The sequence below is a fragment of the Vipera berus genome, assembly GCF_964194415.1.
Source record: "Vipera berus genome assembly, chromosome: 2".
In the NCBI taxonomy this organism is placed as follows: domain Eukaryota; kingdom Metazoa; phylum Chordata; class Lepidosauria; order Squamata; family Viperidae; genus Vipera; species Vipera berus.
This window is the reverse complement of record NC_138203.1, coordinates 240,446,318-240,469,347: the sequence shown is the minus strand read 5'-3', so window position 1 is coordinate 240,469,347 and position 23,030 is coordinate 240,446,318. Positions and strand designations below refer to the sequence as shown.

At 39.3% G+C, this 23,030-nt stretch overlaps 1 protein-coding gene across 1 annotated transcript in view; it reads right to left on the bottom strand.

Annotated features, from left to right (window-relative positions):
* FGD5 (FYVE, RhoGEF and PH domain containing 5) overlaps nt 1-23,030 on the bottom strand; it is a 177,424-nt gene that overhangs the window by 10,125 nt on the left and 144,269 nt on the right. Inside the window, exons 13-18 of the mRNA XM_081318088.1 lie at nt 17,702-17,785; nt 12,800-12,879; nt 6,963-7,062; nt 5,184-5,321; nt 3,311-3,413; nt 2,519-2,649 (exon numbers count right to left, since the gene is read on the bottom strand). Coding sequence (XP_081174214.1) covers nt 2,519-2,649; nt 3,311-3,413; nt 5,184-5,321; nt 6,963-7,062; nt 12,800-12,879; nt 17,702-17,785 — 636 coding nt within the window. The remainder of the gene's footprint in view (nt 1-2,518; nt 2,650-3,310; nt 3,414-5,183; nt 5,322-6,962; nt 7,063-12,799; nt 12,880-17,701; nt 17,786-23,030) is intronic.

Below are 23,030 nucleotides of genomic sequence, written 5' to 3'. Positions count from 1 at the left end.
CCGGATGGCACCGGATCTCCGCTCCTTCCGGCGCGGGTTAAAGACCCACCTATTCGAACAAGCTGGCCTGGCCTGATGGGGAGTTAATTTAGGGTTTTAAATATTTGTATATTTTATTGTTTTATTTTGGGCATTAATTTAATTCTATTTTAACTTTTGTATTTTTGTATTTTTTATTATATGCCCTGTTCACCGCCCTGAGACCTTCGGGAGAAGGGCGGTATAAAAATTTAATAAAACTAAAACTAAACTAAACTACCCGCGCGGCCACATTCTGCACCAGCTGAAGCCTCTGGGTGGTCTTCAAGGGCAGCCCCATGTAGAGAGCATTGCAGTAATCTATCCGAGATGTAACGAGTGCATGGGTAGGGCATCTCGGTCCAGATAGGGGCGCAACTGGTGCACCAGGCGAACCTGGGCAAATGCCCCCCTGGCCACGACTCCAATATGATCTTCAAAACTGAGTCGTGAGTCCAGGAGGACGCCTAAATTGCGTGCCCTATCAACGGGAGGCAACACCTCTCCTCCCATAACCAAAGATGGAACCTCTTGGACAAGTCGAGATGCCAGTACGTAAAGCCACTCAGTCTTGGCCGGGTTGAGCTAGAGCCTGTTCTTCCCCATCCAAATCCGTACCGCTTCCAGGCAACGGGACATCACGTCGAGGGCATCACTGGCTTGGTTCGGGGTGGAGATAAAGAGCTGGGTATCATCGGCATATTGATGATACCTCACCCCAAAACCACGGATGATCTCACCCAGCGGCTTCATATAGATGTTGAACAGGAGGGGCGAGAGAACCGACTCGAGGCACCCCACAATTAAGGGGCCTAGGGGTTGACCTCTGCCCTCCTGTCAACACCGTCTGCGAGCAGCCCGAGAGGTAGGAGGAGAACCACCGTAAAACGGTGCCTCCCACTCCCAACCCCGCAAGACGTCGCAGCAAGATACCATGGTCGATGGTATCAAAAGCCGCTGAGAGATCTAAAAGGACCAGGACAGAGGAATAACCCCTGTCTCGGGCCCGCCAGAGATCATCCACCAGTGCGACCAATGCCGTCTCCGGGCCTGAAACCCAATTGGTATGGATCTAGATACTCAGTTTCCTCCAGGATCAAAGGGAGCTGCTGTGCCACCACACTCTCAACAACCTTCGCAAAAAAGCGAAGGTTGGAGACAGGACGAAAGTTGTTTAAAATAGCTGGATCCAAGGCAGGTTTCTTGAGGAGGGGCCTTACCACCGCCTCCTTCAAGGCGGCAGGGAAGCACCCCTCACTCAAGGAAGCATTTATAACTGCCAGGAGCCAGCCTCGTGTAACCTCCCGGGCCGCATAAACCAGCCAGGAGGGACACGGGTCCAACAAACATGTGGCGGCACTTAATTTTCCCATGATCCTGTCCACTTCATCCGGAGTCACAGGATCAAACTCTTCCCAGATATTATCGGCCAAATCCATTGTTTCCCCCTCGGCAGAAACTGCCCAGTCGGAGTCCAAGCCAGCCCGAATCTGAGCGATTTTATCCACCAGATACTCACTAAACTCCTCGGCCCGTCCCTGCAAGGGGTCCTCTCCCGTCCCCTGATTTAAAAGGGAACGGGTCACCCTAAACAGGGCGGCCGGGCGGTTATCTGCAGATGCAATGAGGGTGGCGAAGTGAGCACGCTTCGCCACCTCCATTGCCACAAGATAAGATCTAGAAAAGGATCTTAACTGTGTCCGGTCAGACTCGGACCGAGTGGACCTCCAAATGCTCTCTAGGCCCCTTCTCCCCTTATTATTGGACGTAATAAGAATTTGTTTTAATTTGACTTTTAACATTATGTAAAGAAAGCTTTTATTATTATTTTAAGTGATATTTTCCAAGGGGAAAAATGCACAGCTCAAGCAGGAGACCCTATACCATTCCAGGCAAGAATGTCCAGTCTCTTCTCAAAAGCCTCCAGTGATGAAACACCCACAACTTCTGAAGCAAGCAGTTCCACTGGTTAATTGTTCTCACTGTCAGAAAATTTCTCCTTATTTCCTGATTGTTTCTCTCCTTGATTAGTTTCCATCCATTGTTTTTTGTCTTGCCTCTGGGTGCTTTGGAGAATAGGTTTATCTCCCCTTTTTTGTGGCAGCCCTTCACATATTTGAACACTAGTATCATGTCTCTCCTTCTTTTCACTAGACTACACATACCCAATTCCAAAATTTCAGATCTAAAATTCTTTCTCTGCAGAAGAATTCCCTAATAAAGGAGAATATTTGTAGCTCAGAGATGACATGAGGGGTCCTTGGTGCTCTCTGAGCTTGCTTGTTTTCTTGCAGACATTTCATTACCCAAACTAGGTAACATCATCAGTGCTAGTCACTGAAGAAGGGTTACCCCCACATCTCCCCCCCAAAAAAAGAGATAATGGTGCACCAAGCTGTCCAAATGTGCATTATAATTAGTACAAATGATCGCATAGCAAATAATGTCTGCAATTTCATTTCATTGTGGGGGTTTTTTTGCAGGCATCGTTGAATCTTACCTCCAAAAGAGCTGAAGGAATTTTCTTTTGTCTTTTGAAGGAAGAGTAGTGGATATTGTGGAACACAGAAGAGAAGGCACTGCCTGAAAACCTGGATGAACTTGTAGGGAAGCTTATGCTTATCGGCCGCTCTGCAATAGTAGGAATGGGATAGTTTTACTTGATATATGTGACTTCAAACTGTAAGCACCTTATGGCGAGCAACGTGTCATCTCGACACATTTGGATCCTTAAATTTTATCCATGAAATTTTATCCATTGGTCCTGATCCAGTTAAAACCAAGCTGCAAGAAAAGAAATCTCCCTCTAATCAAAGCTATTTTCATACAGTTTGCTTCTGAGATAAATTCTGAATAGTGTGGGCTTCATCAACTTCACATTTAACAATAGAAATGGGTTATATAGACATAACCCTCAGCAAGTTGGGCTATATCCAATTGTTTCCCACCATCATAGAATAAAAGGAACTGCCCTTCTAACCAGACCCCAAATATGAATGAGCTCCACAAGGTTCCTGTTGAAAATGTTGGATACTAACAAGAATATTAGTTTCTGTTCGAAGGGAGGAGATGCTCCTGACACAAACAGAATAACAGAATTGGAAGGGACCTTGGGGGTTTTCTAGTCCAACCCCTTGCTCAAGCAGGGGACCCTGTGTCATTTGAGACAAATGGTTGTCCTATCTCTTCTTAAAAACCTCCAGGGTTGCAGCACCCACAAATCACAAAAGTTATCTTTGCCTCTTTGTGCCAACAGAGACCCCAATGTTTCCAATGGGCAAAAAGGATTCACCTCTGCTTTTCAGTTCTGTATAGCAGCCATCACAAACTTTTGCTAGTCGGTCTTTGAGGTATTTCAGAGGATACTTGTTTCTTGAACAATTTCGGCATATAATCTACATGAACACAAGATGCAATACACACTGTCTTAAGTCAGAAAAGTATGAATGAAAGTTGGAAGTGACTTGAAGATCATTCAGTTCTAATGTCATGCAACACACACACACATGCACAAATACTTGTACATAAACGTTAATTATTCTGTGAAATTTGCCCTTCAATTAAGATCAGCTCCCTGAATAAGAGGATAGGACCCTATTCACCTTAGTATTTAATTCATTTTAATATATCTTTAACATTACAGTAAAATGCAGTTGTTAATTTATTGCTCGTTATAATGAAACTGCTTTGTATTAATCTAAAATGGATGATTGTATAATACCACCCGTGTTAGAGCAAGGATCAGCCATTACAGGCCTCTTTCAAGTGTTGAAGAATGATTGATATCCGAACACGTCACACATTGCACATAAAAATGAAGTGAGGAGCTGTAATTCCAAACAAAAAATAACAGTCACATCTGTCACAGAATAGACAGATGGACAAAATTATGATAATTTTATTTTATGAAGTGACTAAGACAGGATCAATTCTGTATGGCATTCTTAAAGTAATCACGCTATTTATATATAATTTATAATTTAAATTTATACTGTAAGGCTGCCCAACTCAACGCTGACTCTGGGTGATCCAATTAAAAACATACAGTACCTAACAACAAAACAAAAAGTAACTATAATGGGGAACAATATACCATAATTTAAGGAGATACTGAATGCCAAACTGGCATCTTATCAGTCAATCAATCAGAATAGAGCTGGAAGTGACCTTGGAGGCCTTCTAGACCAAACCCATGCTCAAGCAGGAGACCCTACACCATTTCAGACAAGCAACTGTCCAGTCTCTTCTTAAAAACCTCCAGTGATTAGATTGAATTAAATTAAATCAAATCTCTAGTCAAATTAAATCAGTTTATTACAGCTCCGAAGCCAGATACAATAAGATACTTAATAGTAAAACTGCCAAACACTTCTCTATAAAACAGAAAAACAGTAAGCATAACAGGATCTAAAAATAATTAAGGAGATGTAAAATAAAACAAAATAATATAATGTTATAAGAAGTTCCAAACTTAACGGTTGTACAAATGGTAGCCCAAATCTGGGTGGTTTGGGAAGATATTTTTGAGACTTTGTCCAATATAAGTTACAGTAAGTAGAAATTCCACTCCCTACTGGAAATTTTGTCAACATTTGGTAAGTGAAGGTGTGTTTAAAATATAGCACAGTAGCATATGGCTTAGCGTTTCTAGTGAGTCATCATCACGCACTGGAAAGACAGGAGTACCAAAAGGACTGGTGAAGGCAACGCATCCAGCCTGAAGACCTTGTGAAATTTCAGAATCGTAATGGATGGTAAATACCATAGGAGGTTAGAGTGAATTCTTTTAACAGACTATAGTATATGTTTGAGTATAATAACTTGCTTAAATTTCTCTGAAGAAATTTATATCTCAAATTCATTAACTGAGTTCAGTTCTAGCATTCTTAATATGTAATGAGGGTAGACTTTCCAGAGAAGTTCACTCAATGAATTTTATCTACAGCTTTTTAAAACTGTGGCAATTTAAACCCATAACTATTTACCAACCGGCCAAACTGTGTGGAGCAGCTGCTTACAGAAGACAAACCTTTTACTACAGACTATTTTAAAAACGAGTTTTCCTTCCTGGTAATAAATTGATGGGAACTGTATGTACTATAATAAAGAGATATTGACCGGAAGTTTCTTTGCTGCCAAGGATCCAGTTCTAGTGAGATATTTACCTTCCCGCATGCATGGCAATGATGACGCCTCAGCGTGAGTTTAAAGTCACAACCGCAGCTCATACACATCATGACGTGAGACACAGGTACCAAAGTTGGTGGCCTCTCACCCAAAGACATTCCCAGCCTTTCCCTAAGCTGAAAATAAAATACAATGGCTTATTTTTAGCCTTATAATGATGTAGAAGTGACACCTCATCTAAATCATTTCAATAGATATTTGTAAGTATTTTAGTGCTGGCCTCCATGTTCAACTGAAATGTCACAATCAGGAAGATACTTTCTGCAAAATACAATAAGATGTTTCTTTAAGATGGGCAAGTTCAAGTTTGTGGCCTACAGCCATACATATATACCTTTACACTCTCCTGAGCATTCCCAGCATCCATTGAATGCCTTTGGAGTGGCAAGGATAAATGTGCTTATTTATAAAAACTTTTGGGGGAAAAATCAAAGTGTGAAATAGTTACCTGAAGCTGCTTCCCCCATCTTCCCAAAAACAAATCAATTTTTTGTGGGTTTCATAGACTCCTATATCACTGTAATGTCTCTAGCCACATCTTTTGTGGCCCTGGGAGACAAACATTAAAAATGGAACCCTTTTCTTTAAATGAATACTTGCCATCTGGAGTAACTATTTTGCTGATAATTTTCCACCTCCCTTTTATAGAGACTTTGGGATAAATTAAGATGCAATTCCTACAGCCTTGGGGCCAAATATGTACACTCCTATTTCCAGTGCTTTTTTGTAAAAGAAAAAGGTGCCGGAACTCACACATGTCATACAACCCGCCTTGCCTATCCTACAAGGTTCCATCCAAAAAAGGTGCCGGAACTCCGTTCTGAGCATTCTATGAGAAAAAAGCCCTGCCTATTTCTGCCAGTGCTATTAAAAGAGTAGCTATGTTAGATGAAACAAACACATTTTGTCCAATGGTTCCTCCCTCTAAAAACATGAACTGAGAAGCAACCCAATATATGAACATGTTTTTAGAATATAGTGATATGGATGAATCTTCTTTCTTCCAGCATATTTATATTTCCAGCTTGTTCTGCAAAATATTCTATAATTTTCTAAATAAATTCCCTTTCAGTTCAGAACAGAAAGACCAGTATCTTTCACTCCCTCAAAAACTTAACTTGAGGAGTTTTTTTGGTGGAGCAGTGGGCTAATGCCTCCTTAAGTAACACCAGCTGCCTGAAATCAGTGCAGGTTCGCATCCCATCAGGCTCAAGGTTGACTCAGCCTTCCATCCTTCCGAGGTAGGTAAAATGAGGACCCAGATTGTTGGGGGCAATTAAGCTGACTTTGTAATAATGCCGCTTGGGGGTGTGTGTGAAAGCCCTAATAAGCAGGCATATACATAGAATGAAGGCTACTGCTAAGCTTGTAAGCCGCCCTGAGTCTTCAGAGAAGGGCGGGATATAAATGGAATTAAAAATAAAATAAATAAAATAAATGAAGCCTTTTATATAGCAGAATCCCAATTAAAGATAGCCTTCCTCACAGAAGTTAGTCAGAAGATAATAACAAATAATAACAAAAGTAAAATATACAACAAATTAATTAAAATAGTAACATTCCAGCAGCAACCTCTGTCAGCTGAATAAAGAAAATTTACATTGTAATGCAATAGCTTTTGGCCTTCAGCCTTGCTTTAAAAAGAAAAAAAAGCAAACTTGAAAATAATCTAAATAAGACTTCTCTTCCTAAACCTATAGGAAATATACTGTAGGTCACAGAACTGGGGGCAGCCAGGGTGGGGGATACTCTCTTACTTCAACACTGTTGTGAAAGCCACCTCCGCTGTGAGCCCCATAGTCTTCTGGGATGCTTCTGCTGATGCAGCTGTACCACTCATCCCTTTCGGAGCATGAGCTGCCGAGAGAAAAGAAGGGATCAGCTACAACCTGCTATTATTTAATGACTGCATTTTCTTTATAGGCATGCCAGCCATTTAAAGCAACAGAGAACTCTGAAATGTTTACTTCCCCAAAGTACAGAGAACGAGGAGTGCCCTTACGTTCATCACAATTTGTTAATATGCTTTTCAATAATACAAAAGGATTAGAAAAGTGGAAAATATAGACACATTTTTGCAAGCTGGTCATTAGAGGTCACTGTTTACTATGAGAACAAGCAGAGGCCTCAGCTAGTGTTGTGTTCTGATTTTATCTTTCTTTGTTGAAATTACAACTCAGTCTAACTCTGTTGTTTACTGGGCACCATATGAATACTTGTTATCACCCTTGGCACCCTTGTCAATTGTCAAGAGACTCAGGGGTAGGTTGTGTTAAGTTTAATTCATTTAAAAAGTAGGGTGGGAATAAGTTCAGATTCCTGAAGAATCTGAAAATTCAGGAAATTCTGAAGATTCCTTAAAGCATGCAGAAGGCCTTGTGTCATATCTCAATCCAAATTTTCTCCCTTAAGGAACTGAGACCCATTTTGGGCATTGCTTCTCAGGGAGTGTGCAGTTTTATGTCCCTGATTTTTATGACCCAAAGTCAATACATTCTCCATTTTGCAAACTGTACACTTGAGGGGCAAGGGCAAGGCACTTTCCCATTGTGGAAATTGAAGCCAACCCCTGCTTGTTCCTTCCCTGATATGGCCCTCTTCCATTGGAGTGCCATTGCATCCTTGTAGAGCTGGAAAGCAGATTAGCTGCTAATGCTAAGCTTTTCGTTTGCTTTTGACTTGAGTTTTTTTTCCTTGCCATGAAAAGAAAATGGGAAGAAAAAGATGGAGACAGGAGGAATGGTCCTGCCCGAATGCCCATTTTTGCACTTCCTCGTGGTTTATCTAGAGAGAACAATGGTTGGCATGCCTGGAATTCAACAGCAGCTGCTGTGAGAATTATCACAGGCATGGTGAGGATGTTTCTGAGGGGGCTGAAGAATGTTTGGACCATAATTGTTGTGTACTGGGTTTGTTGTGCAGGAATGAAGACGAGGCGAGTGAGTTCAGCAAAGAACATGGTTTATTCCTTGCAGGATCTGAACTAGAGAACAGGGCTGCAGCAGCAGCAATTTATACTTTGGCCCCTAGGCGGCAGCCAATAGGTTTGAAGCAACCTATTGCCACCTAGGGGCAACCAATAGCAGTGCTGGAGGCAGGTTGTCTGAGATGCTGGGAGCCTTAGCTACCTCCCTGCTCTAGCAACCTACCAGCTGTTACCACATGGTGTTAACAAACAAGCCCAATACATTACAATAATGATAGTAGCTCTGTCAAAGTGCATGAAGTTCATGTGGGGAGAAACACAGTCTGATCAATGACACTTGGCTAAGAGTAAATCTTTTTCCCCCTGAATAAGCACTTATCTGTGAAAACATCAGCTGCTATAAAACTCAATAATCTTACTGGCAAAAAGGCCAAAAATAAAGGCCTGAAAAGATATTGAACATCACTTCTTGTCTCTTATTTGTTTTCCACAAACATTCTTTCTTTGCTCCACAATCTCTGTTTGCATGGTGACTTCTACATGTAATATCCCAGATATCTGTGGGGCTAGCTTTATTTGGCAGTAATCTGGTGCTTTTATTGATAGTTCAAAAAACAAAAATGATATGGAAAAGTTTTTTGGCTCATCTAATACTGTAGCTCAGAGGTCCCCAACATTTTGGGCACCAGGGACCGGTTCCCCGGAGAGAGGTTATTCCGCGGACCGGAAGGGGCATGGTTTTGTGTACTGCCTGCATCCTGTGGATGGGGCTTTGCTTGTTTGTGCAGCCCGGTTGCTGGCATGCCACGGCCCGGTACTGGTCCCCTGCTCTAGCTTTTAGAGTGCACCTTGCCTTCTGCAATGTAGTAAGGTTAGCAAAGTTTCCTTAGCAAAAAATAATTGGGAGCCTATAAATCAAAATTAGCTTTAACCTATAGGTATCTAATGTGTGTCAAGATGCAAAATACATGACTTTCATAATACTTGCATCAGCTGTTAGAGCAGAGCTATATAAGGGTGGGATTTGCATCATAATGTGCATGGCATCATTTTAACCTAATCTTGGTCTCTTGCAGATACCTATGCTAGAACTTTATATGCAGAAACTAAGGAAATATTTTAGAATAACTTAGCTACAAATACATTTTCAAATTTATACTTTATATGTCTGTTGCCATTATAGTGAAATAAGCAAAGGATAAAGGGGATGATTGAAAAATGGAAATATAGGTCATTCTGCAAACAAGTTACCGGTACTGGTACTATCAGCTCAGTGTCTCTGTGCAAAAGCTACTGACTCTCATCTCCTGTAATTTACTTCTGAAGTTTGTGGGAATGCTTAGAATATAGGTCTATGGAGTTTAGAAGATATGGGACATGACATAGGAGCTATTAAACCAAGGATGCACAAGTGATGGCCCTCAAGACACATGTAGCCATCCACATTCCTTTTGAATATTTCAGAATCCCCTGGAAGCCAACATTTTTGGTCCTTGCAGACACATTTAAGGCATCCATTTTACATTTCCATAACTGGCAAACTCAGAAAATAGAAGCAGAACTTGTGAGATTCTAGCATAGGGTGTTTAACCTTATTTTGGGCTCTTGATTTGGGCTTTACTGTGGAAATTACAACTGAATCTCTCTCTCTCTCTCTCTCTCTCTCTCTCTCTCTCTCTCTCTCTCTCTCTCTCTCTCTCTCTCTCTCTCTCTGTGTGTGTGTGTGTGTGTGTGTGTGAGAGAGAGAGAGAGTGTGTGTGTGTGTGTGTGTGTGTGAGAGAGAGAGAGAGAGAGAGAAACTACTGTATGTGATCATTGTATGACTGATAACTGTGTAATAACTGGAAAAACAAAACCAAATTTCTGCTCTAGAGCAGGACAGAGCAGAAATCAGAACAGAAAGGAATCTGTTATACATTCCAGTGTCATAGTAGTAGGCTTCCATAGCACCCTGAAGTTAGCTAAGTGATTAAAGTTCTCTTATCACAGCAATGCTAATTGATTGTGACTAAGAGTACTATGCACGAACTAAGCCAAAGGGTCTCACAGATAACCTGTAATTACTACCTCCAATATCAGTTAACTATATAACTAACTGATATTAAAAATAGTAATTACAGGGCTATATAACACTGTTATTCAGTGTTAGCTAACACTGATGAGATGGGGAGTAATCTCGGTGATTGACATACCACCATGTCTCTCTTCGGAAAATTTTTGATCTGCAAGGTAACTGCAGGGAACTTGGAGTAGTTTGACTGTGCATAGTTAAGATCGTTTAGGTAGCATTCCTCTACTCTTTAGTCTATGTCTTTCAAAAAACTTAATTATAACATTTACATCTTTCAAATTTTTGTTTTTCAAGTATTTTCTAGGAATTATGCATTACACACACACACACACACACACACACACACACACACACACACACATCAGCATGCAAATGTTTTCCATAATACATTTGGGGGCAAATTTTCTGCTGGAACATGTTTTTATATGCAACTTCCCCTAATATATTACTGCTTTTACAAATTATTTTCCAGATCATAATATACTTATATATACCTCCCCCTAAGATAACTAACTTTGTATTTATGTACATATCCACACCATGCTTTTCCTCTTTTGGGAATAAGTAATGTGACACAAAACACAGACTTAGAAACAGCAGGTTAAGACATTAAAAGCAAGGGAAAAAAAGAAAGAATAATTAAATATAGTTTATATATACACTTTTCCTTATATCGCTTTATATATCTCCATCCTTGCAAACAATTTTTCCTTCCATCTCATCCATACACCAGTTTATACATTGCCTTTTGTTCTTTCAGTTCTCACTTCTCTCTTTTGAAGTTCTCATCAATTGCAATCAACCATGATTTATTCTTCCTCTTCCTTTCAATCTCTCTTCTTTCAGCTTCATTCATTCTTTCTCTAATATCGTATCACCTCAACATACTGCTGAAGGGTGCAAGATTAGAGCAAGCTATCAGGCATGCAGATAGACCACAGTTTAGGAAAGTGAATTTAATTTCAGTACAGGTGATCCTCGACTTACAACAATTCATTAGTGACCATTTGAAGTTACAACAGCAGTGAAAAAAGTGACTTATGACCATTTTTTAAATGGGGCAAAACTCACGTGTGTGTGTGTATGCATGCACTCATGTGTGTGAAGATTGAACTGCTATAATGCCTGGTAGCTTCTAATGCTAATCAAATTGCCATAGAAAAGGGAGGAGGGGTAGAAAGTGCAGGGAGGAAACAGAATTCCAAGAAGCCGTTCATGGACCATGAGAATGCAAGAATGCCAAGGTCACTAAGACAGGTGCTTGATGGAGAAGTGGACTGTTCCCATAACAAAAAGAAGTATTACTATTGGACAATGTGAAAACCTGGTGGGTGGGGGCAAGAGAATCTATTGTTTATCTAAGCAAGTTTTTGCGTGGGAAAACCAGAGCTGGTTTTGCTTCTTCAGTTCCAAGATGGTGTATCCAATAAAGTTTATCTTTTATGGCACTCATTTGCCCTGAAGATTCCTTCTTTTGGGTTTGCTAGTTGAACAGTTGACAGTGTGTTTTTGTGTGTGGGGGGGTATATGTGTGTGTGAGAGAGAGAAAGAGAGAGAGAGAGAGAGGGAGAGAAACCTGATCACTGTGTGAATGTGATCAGTGTGCTTGAAACTGTAATAATACAACACATGATACACACAGAGAGAGAGAGAGTTTCAATTTCCACAGTACAGCCCCAAATCAAGAGTCCAACATAAGGTTATATAACCTAAGCTAGAATCCCACAAGATCTGCTTCTATTTTCAGAGTTCTTCACTTCTTTGGAATTTAGAGAGTTATGGAAATGTAAAATGGATGCCTTAAATGTATCTGCAAGGACCAAATGTCTCACTTAGCAAGACAAATTTTGGGTTTAATTGTAGTCATATGTTGAGGACTACCTGCTAAGATACAACTGGGGCTATTTTATTTCCTGCTTCTACTAATATTACTGTCCAGATTAAGTAAAATAAAACAAGTGGTTAGAAAATAAAAGCATAGGCATCATGGAAGAGGCAGAGAACAGATTCAGTAACACAGCAAGATTTTCTTTGTCATCCACCACATTCCCTTCCTGATTTTGATAATGGTTAATTCATTAAGATGGTTTATTTTAAACAGGGACCCCATTATGTTGTTAGTAAAGTTTTTAATCTTCCTTCTGTCATATAAGTGGTATAAAAATGCATTTAAGCCCACTGAGTAGTATTTGCTAATTATTTCGTTTCATTAGCCCTCCAATCACCTCAGGGACACAATTTGACAAGTGAATTTATAAGCAGAGAAGCAGGCAAAGCATGACAGGAAAAAAAAGCTACAAAAGATAAGCAGGTCATATGTCTATTAGAAATAGATTTTCTACTCTTCCTTTTATGTCTTATTATTTCTGAAGTGCTTTTGGCACTTGAGCAGCATAGAGATTGCTGTATCTCTGGACTCTTCATCTAAAATAGATGCTCATTTTACGGTCAAACACTTGATTGTTATCCAGTGGAATACCATGGACATTGCTGGAGTTTAAATATAGCAAGATGTTAATAAGATCTTGGGGAAGAGATGTGTTGCCCCAAAAATTCAATAAAAACAAATGACTGACTAATGGTATAACATAGCCTACCTTGCAGATAGGGTTAGGGAATTTTCAGCATATTCAATCTTCAGAACGTTCTGAGCCTTTTTTGTTGCTGGACGGCTAACCTAAAAAGAAATGGCATTTGTTTGAAAGAAGGAAGTGCCTTAATTTATTTCCCAAATATGCAAGAGTATTTACATTTTTTTGCATGTATCAAAGGCAACATACTGTTCTTTGCAGATGCTTCTAAGAACATCCAGATATTGAGTTGAGCTTCTCTTTATGATATAAAAGTGATGGATATCTTAAGGAAGTGAAAGCGTCTTTCATGCCCTATGAATTCAAAGACAACAACCTGATAGAGGTTTTAATATACTCATCATTGGCATCCTTCAGTCTCGAGAGACTATGGTATCGTGCTCTGGAAAGAGGTCCTAAAGCAGCATCTGGTGTGGCTAAAAAGGCCAATTCGAGAATGGCAGTCCCTTCCACACTGAGGGCAGATACAATCTGTCCCCTGTCCAGCCCCCAGGTTTCGCTGGGACCAGGACTGCCTTTTTGCCTCAGCTTGCCACACAAGTGTCTCTTCGAATTGGAGAAGGCCATGCTGCATCTTTAGCCTCCAAGCTGAGTGATCAGAGGTCAAGGTTTCCCAGCTGTTAATATCCATTCCCAAGGCCTTTAGATCCCTCTTGCAGATATCCTTATATTGCAACTCTGGTCTCCCTCTGGGGCGCTTTCCCTGCACTAGTTCTCAATACAGGAGATCTTTCAGAATCCAACCATCAGCCATTGTCACAACATGCCTAGTCCTAACCCTAGTCCAAAGTCTTGGCAGGCCTTGCTAAAGCAGTCCATAAGTTGTTGAAGGTCTTCAGCAGAGTGAGCAGTAACAGCAGCATCATCAGTGAAGAGGAAATCCCGTAGGTATCTCAGCTGGACTTTAGATTTTGCTCTCAATCTAGAGAGATTAAAGAGTTTTCCATCTGATCTGGTCCAGAGATAAATACCCTCTGTTGCAGTTCCAAAAGCGTGTTTCAGCATGACAGCAAAAAAGATCCCGAATAAAGTTGGCACGAGGACACAGCCCTGCTTCATTCCACTTCGAATGTCAAAGGAATCTGATGTTAAGCCATCAGATTCGTGACTTCTCATCTAGACTACTGTAATGCTCTCTACATGGGGTTGCCCTTGAAGTCCACTCAGAGGCTCCAACTGGTGCAGAATGCAGCCGCGCGAGTTGTGCTGGGGGTTTCCCAATACTCCCATGCTACACCTTTGCTCCGTGAGCTGCATTGGCTGCCGGTTGTCCTCCGGGTGAGATTCAAGGTGTTAGTAATGACTTACAAAGCCCTACATGGCATGGGTCCAGATTACCTACGGCAACACCTGCGGCCGGCGTCAACTTCCCTCTGTCCAGTGCGCTCCCACAGAGAGGGCCTCCTCAGGGTGCCTCCGATCAAAGAATGTCGATTGGTGGCCCCCAGGGGGAGAGTGTTCTCTGTGGGTGCGCCAGACCTATGGAACCACTTGCCGGTTGAGCTTCGGACGGCCCCCGACCTTCGCTCCTTCCGGCGCGATCTAAAAACATATCTATTTGAGCAGTCTGACCTGGTCTGATGGGTTAGGGTTGGGGTTTTAAATACGTCTTAATTATTGTTTTAACCTTGGGCATTTATTTAATCGCTTTTAACTTTTGTATCCTGTTTTGTATTTATTGCCCTGTACACCGCCCTGAGTCCTTCGGGAGAAGGGCGGTATAAAAATATAATAAATAAAATATATAATAAATAAATAAAAACTACAGTACCCTTCATTTCCTCGTGAAAGGACCTGATGATGTTGAGGAGCTGAAGTGGACATCCAATCTTGGGGAGAATTTTATAAAGGCCGTCCCTACTAACCAAGTCAAAAGCCTTCATAAGATCTATGAAAGCTATGAAAAGTGGCTATCTTTGTTCCCTGCATTTCTCCTGCAACTGTCTAAGGGAAAATACCATGTCACTAGTGGACCTGTTGGCTTGGAATCCACACTGTGATTCTGGATAGACTCTCTCTGCAAGCACCTGGAGCCTCTTCAGTATGACATGGGCAAGCAGCTTCCCTACAACAGTGAGAAGAGAGATGCCACGGTAGTTGTTACAGTCACCCCTGTCGACTTTGTTCTTATACAGTGTGACAATATTTGCATCCTTCATGTCCTGTGGTACTCCACCTTCCCTCCAACAAAGACAGAAGATTTCATGCAGTTTGGTGGGAATCTTCTCTTTGCAGCACTTCAGAATTTTGGCAGGGATGTTATCTTTCCTAGGTGCCTTGTTGGAGGCAAGGGAATCCAGGGCTGCGTTTAGTTCTTCTAAAGTTGGTTCACTGTCAAGCTCCTCCAAGACAGGCAGGCACTCAATATTATTTAATGCTTCTTCAGTTACCCCATTTTCTCTGGAATATAACTCAGAGTAATGCTGCACCCAGCGTGCCATCTGCTGTGCTTGGCCCTGGATAACCTCTCCTGTAGCAGACTTCAGAGGGGCAGATTTCTTCTGTGTTGGACCTAAGGCCTGCTTGATGCCATCATACATCCCCTTGATGTATGTTGCCTGTGTCAGCTGCTATCTGGATCTGAGAGCAAAGCTGCAGCCAATGGTCGTTAGCACATCTCCTGGCGGTCTGTTTGACTTTGCTACGAGCTGCTCGCAGAACCTGTAGGTTGTGCTCACTGGAACAGGCTTTATATGCAATTAGAGCTCTCCTTTTTTCCTCAATGGCTGGCATCAGCTCCTCCAAATGGGCTTCAAACCAATCTGCTGTCTTTCTGATCTCTTTACCAAATATTGACAAGGCGGTGTTATAAACAGCATTCTTGAAATATTCCCATCATTCAGATGTGTTTGCTTCAGCCGGGCCTGAGTGCTTGTGCAAATTCCTCCACTTTGCCCTGATTGTGGGTCTTGCTGATGTCAATTCGTGGTCTTCCTTCCTTCTTTGAGTGATGCAATCTCTTTGTTTTCAGTTTTATTTTGTTGCACACCAAGGAGTGGTCTGTATCGCAATCAGCATCCTGGTAGCTGTGTGTGATTGTAATACTGGGAAGGTTGGAGCGCCTGTTAAGAATCAAATCGAGCTGGTGCCAATGCTTTGATCTTGGATGTCTCCAAGAGACTGTGTTGAGGCTTTGTTTTAAAGAATGTATTGCTAACACAAAAACTGTAGTAGCAGCAAAACTCCAGCAGACGTTGGCCATTTTCGTTCATCTTCCCGACGCCGAACTGACCTAAACAAGTGGGCCAAGAATATACTGTATGACCATAAAAAGATGTGGAAGAAAAATTGACTCACCACATAAAAGAGACTACGAAGGCACATTCTTCAAAGGAAACTTGTTCGTTTGTCCTGCTCAAATGAATATTTATGCTTGAATCACATGTCTCATTTATTGGAATAAACTTTTATGAACCTTGATCTCACTTCTTTTTTTCATAGACTCAGAAAACTTGTGCATCTAGTCTAAACCCTAGCTCGATTCAGGCAGGCCAAATAGACCAGAGTATAAGCAAACTTCTGTTTGAAACATCTTAATTGGGGTTTTAATTGTGTACAGGGTCAATTTAATATTTTTTAATATGGTTTTAACTTTTGTATGTTGGATTTTTTAATTCCCTGTAAACCGCCCTGAGTCCTCAGGGAAAGGGCGGTATACAAATGCAACTAAATAAATAAATAAATAAATAAATATTTGAAGAGTTCTGTCAGCTTAAGAAAAAACAATCATTGTTTAGATAAATGATTCCATAGCTGAAATACTTATGCTATTAAGAAGTTTATCCCAATATTCAATGAAACTCACCTTTTGAAAGTTTAATCCATCAGATCTATTACATCATTCAGAATTAAAACATTTCATTATTGTGGCAATTATTTTGCTTTTTGGAGACTCTGTTCCCATTAAGTCTTTCCTTCTGATTAAATATAATACATATCTTCAACATTTTCTGACACTACTTATTTTTCATATTGTATTTTTCATTTAATGTTTCTACTTGTATACTACTACTGATTATTGTTTTTTTGTCACCTTCAAGTGTTTAATATACACTAAAACCATCCTTTTACAATCATATCTCATTATTGAATAATGTTTAACTTGTGTGACTAATTATAATCTAGAGATCCATTTCATGGGATATTTGCCAAGTTAGCAATCCCTCCTCCTATACTGGTGGATCTGATATTTTTGCCTACATTTTTTATTTTTATTCTGTTCAGTCTTGTTGCTTCTGTTGCTTCATCTCAATTTAATTTTATATAGCATAAAAGTATTTCTGAATTCCATTCCTATTTTCTGAAGTATTAGTAACTGTTTTCAGGATTCAAATTTCATGACACAAACATTGTTGAAAATTATCGGGATGGATTTTTATGTGGCTTCAATTGAAATTACACTTCATTTTGATGAGCATCAAGTCCCTTTTTCAAAGATGTGTGACTGCATCTGTTATCAACACCCAGCCAACACTTCAGTTAAGGCTTTGCTGAAACCAAAAGAAATTATGGCCATAGCATTCTGGCAACCCACTAAGTAAGAGGTGAAAAACACTCTGCACATTGAGCCATACTGAACTGAACATGGAGATAAAAAGTAAAGTAGACGTTGAATCATCATAATGTTCTAGAAAATTAAATTGATTGAAAATGTTCTAAGCACCATTCTCATTTAAATATTATTTTTGGGTTCTGCAAATTCAACAGAACTCTTCTTCTCTACACAGTGACGAACTTTGGAATTTCTTACTCCTATAGCATTAATAAATCCTAGTAGTTATGGAGAAAGGAAAACAGGAATTCCAATTGGAGAGTATATGTGTTCCATTTTATTTTAGTTTTATTCAAAACAACCAAGTCTTAGATGAACAAAATATAATAGTACATTTTAAAAAGGGCGAGTATTACCTTCATGCCAGATACAGCCAATGTGTTTTTAAGGCGATATTTGCCATCCTTCTGGGGATATGTATATAGCAGGACATCATTCATCTGTATGAAGAAACGATAAAATCAATTATATGTAATCTTGGAACAAGTCCACGCTGATCCTGGCTTCAGTGAAATTCTAGTCTCAGACTGTTTCTTCAGAGATGGCAACAATGGCAAAGCTCAAACCAATACATGTTTATTTAATAAAATGGACTGAGGCAAAGAGTTGTATTGAATGCAGTGACTAACAAATTAGATAGATAGATAGATAGATAGATAGATGATAGATAGATAGATAGATAGATAGATAGATAGATAGATAGATAGATGAATTTGTTTTAAGAAATGTGTAAACATGTGTGTGGCCAGGCCAACAATTTGGCTGCTGTAATCAGCACCAAATACAACATTTGGACCAAGTGCAAATGTAGCTCTATGTAGATGATCTAAATGTGAGGTTGCCAATGCACAAACAATTATAGCTTGGCTATCCTTATCCATGAACAGGCATTGGGTGCATATTGAACAGAATTAATAAGAGGCATCCCTAGCCTCCAATTACAATTATGACACCCCCCAAACCTATATACCTATTCTTTCTGAAGTACAACCCATGCAGAAGAGATTAATTACCCAATTTCCAAGTTTGGGAAAACTCCCTCCCACAAAATCAGAAGATGTTGGGATTCATCTCCATTTACTGGCTCACTTCTACCCATCACTGCATCCAAAGATGTTATGCAGTTAGGATGCAACACGGCCTCTTTTGATTTGAGTATTGTGGAGAAATAGAGCAGAATGTCAACTAAATATTGGTAACTTCTTGCTCCAAAATCCCCAGTGATTCCCTCAGCTATTTCATATAGATCAATTCTTCTCAGTCTCAGAGCCTTTAAGATGTGTTGATTTCAACTCCCAGAATTCCTCAAGCACATGGGGAGCCCTTCCATTAATGTCTGCAAAATATCGTGCCAATTAATTATTTTATAAGTCTAGTTTGCAATGCTATCCTGTTCTGCTGAAAGGCAAAAGTTATAGCAAATGCATCTACTGTGTATTTTCTAGAAGATTGAAGGAACTTCTGCTACAGATTTGGAGAATATGGAGATGGAACAGTTAAAAGAAACAGATGCTTGATAAAGATTACAGTCTATTGCAATTATTAATAGACTGCTGGACTGGCTGAGAGCTTTTCCTATCATAAAACTACATGGAGCTTCATCATATACTTGACAGGTATATATATGAACATTGTCTCTAAAAGTACTATTACTAAAAGTAGTCTAAATTTTTGTCTGTATTTACATTATTTATCTCCCTTGTCTCCTTCTTACTATTCTTCATTTATTACTGTCCCAGAAGATTATTTTTTCTAGGTCAGCAAATACAGATTTTTCTACATCAAAAAATAACCAACAGTTTCTCAAGAAAGTTTGTGTCACCTTTATTTATTGCTTTGTAAATTACCCATCCTACTAATATTAATTTATTAATCATAGTATCTGACCCTGCCCTATGCTCTTATATAAATTCCACTACTGAACACCTTTACAAAGATAAATCTAGGTTAGTTTCTTGTAAATTGGGAATTGGCAAGGTCAAGGGAGGAAAAACCTGACTCTTAGCTATTAAAAAATAGATCATGAAAATGAATTTCCCTTGGTTGTTATAAAAAAAAGATTAAATGTGGCTTTCTAGGAGGAAATAGCACAGGAAGAATATCAAGAGAAGATAATTTTGTTACGAAGCCACAAACATGCCTTGATTTATGCAGTTATTAATTTAGCCTTTAAAATAAGATGATTTCACTGCAGAAAACAGAAATAAAAACTAGGTTGCAGCTTTCTTTGAATATGCATTGTTTACTTAATTACTGGGAAGGCTATGGCCCTTTCTTTGCCTATTAATGCAGCCACCTAGTATGAGGTCAGTTCAGGTCACAGAAGAGGTAGCTAATGAAAGGCACCCTGCCATCCCATAAAATTAGTTTGCATGAAGGATTGTCAGGCTTTCCACAGCATGCACAACATTATGCCCTGACTATATATTCTGCTTGTTGTTTTCAAAGAAAAAAATATATTAAAAAGTTCTACAAAACACAAGATATTTTAGGTAGTGATGACTATGGGAGCTAACCTATTGCACTGTTGCTATGGCAGCCATGATTATTATCCTTTGGTTTTATTAAACATTAATGATGGTTGTGTTTGCTAATTGCCTGTTAGAGTGATTTCCCATCTGTTTTGTCTTCACATTCAGGGAAATGTACCTAATGTCTCAAGTCCTACCACTATTCATGACTAGCTACCAGGAAATTCAAATTAATGCTGTTGAGCTAGCCAGGAGAGGAATGATGTTGCTAAATGTTCATGTCAGCTTTGAGTATCTACATAAAACATTTGTGTGGCTGAGATTGTGTTTTTCTTTGTGGACAATTTCCATGTTATTTCAAGAGCATTACACATATTTATGTACATTACTAACAAATTGACCAAGATGTCTTTGCTAGTAATTTGGTTTTATTCTGTTTGTGTTGCTTTATTTTTGTGGATTTTTTGCAACTGGGAAAGCTCAGCTCAGTCCTTGTGTCTCTTTTTAATTGATGATGCTGAAAGTCAATATTGAAGTTTCTTCAAAAGAAATAGCTTATTTTGTACAATGCTTAAAGTCCAGTTAAATTGCTTCATACCTAGTTAGACTGTGTATTTATCTAGATCCGTGCTGTAACTGCTGACCAGCAGTGCCCTATGTATAGAATATCAGGCATACACCTGTTGTGCATGAAGCACTAGATCTACACAAGAAGAGTACAGTTAGCTATTTCACAGAAATCTTCCCAGATGGGCAGTCTATAACTGGGACAGGCTAGATAAGATTCAGCTGCATTCAAGGGGAATTGCTCTCTTGTGTCTCTGTAAAGATTCTATACCAGGCATGTCAAACCTGCAACGTCACGTGATGTCATGTGACGTATTGTGACTTTTTCCCCATTGCCAGCAATGGGGAGGGCGTGGTTTCGTCATGATGCATCCGGCCTGCAGGCCGGCAGTTTGACATCCCTGTTCTACACTAATTCCTTGCTTGATACCTCCTCCTGGCTCAGCCAGTCTCTCTCTCCCCAACATCTTTTTTTATATTAACCTGATATCCTATCTAAATAAATAGGTTAGTAATTATCCTGGGGGTTTTTGTCTAAAGTTACCTGCTGTTTTTTTTTTTTTAAAAAATATGGTCAACATTAACAGGCTATTTGAATATAGATTCTATTTTGTTTCCTCAGCTTTCTCAATAAATAATTCTTTAAAAAGCAATGTGTAGAAAATCTACAGTTGCTAAACGGATAATAGACAATTATATTTGTTTTTAGAGGTTTGCACTGAAGTCTGCAAAGTTCAATAGGGCTTACTTCAGATTAATCATACATGAGACCAGAAGAGGAATATACTCCTTTTCAATTATTTAAATCAGGGGTGTCAAACTGCCGGGCCGTGGGCCAGAAATGTCAACCGGAAGCCGCACCCACCCCATTGCCAACAATGGCGAAACCGTACTGATACATTGCGCGATGTCACATGATGTTGTGAGTATGACACGTCTGATTTAAATGCTACTCAGGACAAATTCCTATGATCTATGTCATTAAAAAATTAAATTAGACTCTTTCTAGCTGTTATCATATTTGAATACAGGTAGTCCTCAAGTGCAATCTATTGCTAAAGATTTCACTTTTTAAACTATTTTTGTTTATTTTTAAACTATTATAGGAAATATGTGCTTATTTCTATAGAAACATCCCTATTAAAAACTTTCCAGAATACATTCTGTAATATATGCTATATATAAAGGTCTAACTTTCCAACATATGCACTGATTTTTATCAAGATTCCTACAAACTCAACAACAGCTGTTCTTTCCAGGGAGCAAATTTATGCATCCGATTTTAGTGCCATACCAAATGTACTGCTATTTATTCTGTAGCTGTGCACCATGGGCATTTATATTTTATGCAAATTATTTTAATTATTGGATAGAGTAGGAACCAATAGTCACATTAATAGTTCTATCATGGAATTTTTACACTTATCTTCTGGGTCAACCAACTATGCCGAATAATATTCCAAAGTTTGTCAGGAGTTTTGTTACCTGAAACTTATAAACACAGTCCTAAGCATGAGACTGCACAGGCTGTTTTATTTTTGATGATCCAAATCATTAGCTTTCATTGTTACTTCAAATTTTACTTCATAGCAATACAGATGCCTGACTGTATTATTCATTTTTGGCAGAAGAGATGAAAAACAGGAAAGGATGTCACTGGTGTATATTCATGTGCCATTAAATCCTGCAAGAACTCACTTTTGCAATATTTCCAACTGTCAAGAGATAATTATTTTCCCTCCTGCAGTGAACAGCCAGTCTAATTTTGAGTCACAGAACTTGCAGCACAATCTAAATTCATGTTTCATTCAGAAATGAATTCTTTTAATGCACACAGCTTATAGCAATGACTTTGTCTTTGCAATTTGAATGACAAAAAACTACAAAAACATAATTGAAACTGAAACTACGTTATATCTCTAGCTACTGTTTTAATGCTTCAGGAAGGGAAAGAGAGCAACCAAGACGACAAAAAAAAAACAACCCCTGCTGCTGGTAAATTTGCCATTTAATCCCACAGCAGTTGGTATCTGAAGCCATTTGCTAACTGAAAAAAGGAATGCTTTGACACCTCCTATCCAGTGGATTCAGCCGGTTCAGCCAGTTCGCACCACTTCGGCAGAACCGGTAGTTAATTTTTTGTTGCCCATGTCCAGAATGGACTTCCGGAAGGCCAGGCATCCACACAGAGGACCGGTTGTTCACATATTTGAATCCCACCACAGTGGGATTCAAATTTGACATGCTCTGGAACTAACTATATAGAAAAAAGTAAATTTGGACTGACAATTTAGATGAATTCAAAGTTAGTTGAATTCCTTGGAAGATTCTAGAGCAGATATTAAAGTATCTCAACTATAAATGCATTGAAAACAATGTAATGATTTTTAGAATTCAGCATGAATTTGTTAAGAATAATTTTATCTCAATTTTCCATTGGATAACTTACTTAGTAGAATATGGGAATAATGTAGACATAATATATCTTGACATTCTAACTGACAATTAAGTATGAGCTGAATGACATATCTATTGAGTAGATATGCAGCTAATTTGAAAACCATGCTCAAAAAGATACTCATCTATTTCTCCTCATCAAATTGAGGGAGGTATCAAGTGGGGAGCCATAGGACTTGCTCTTAATCTT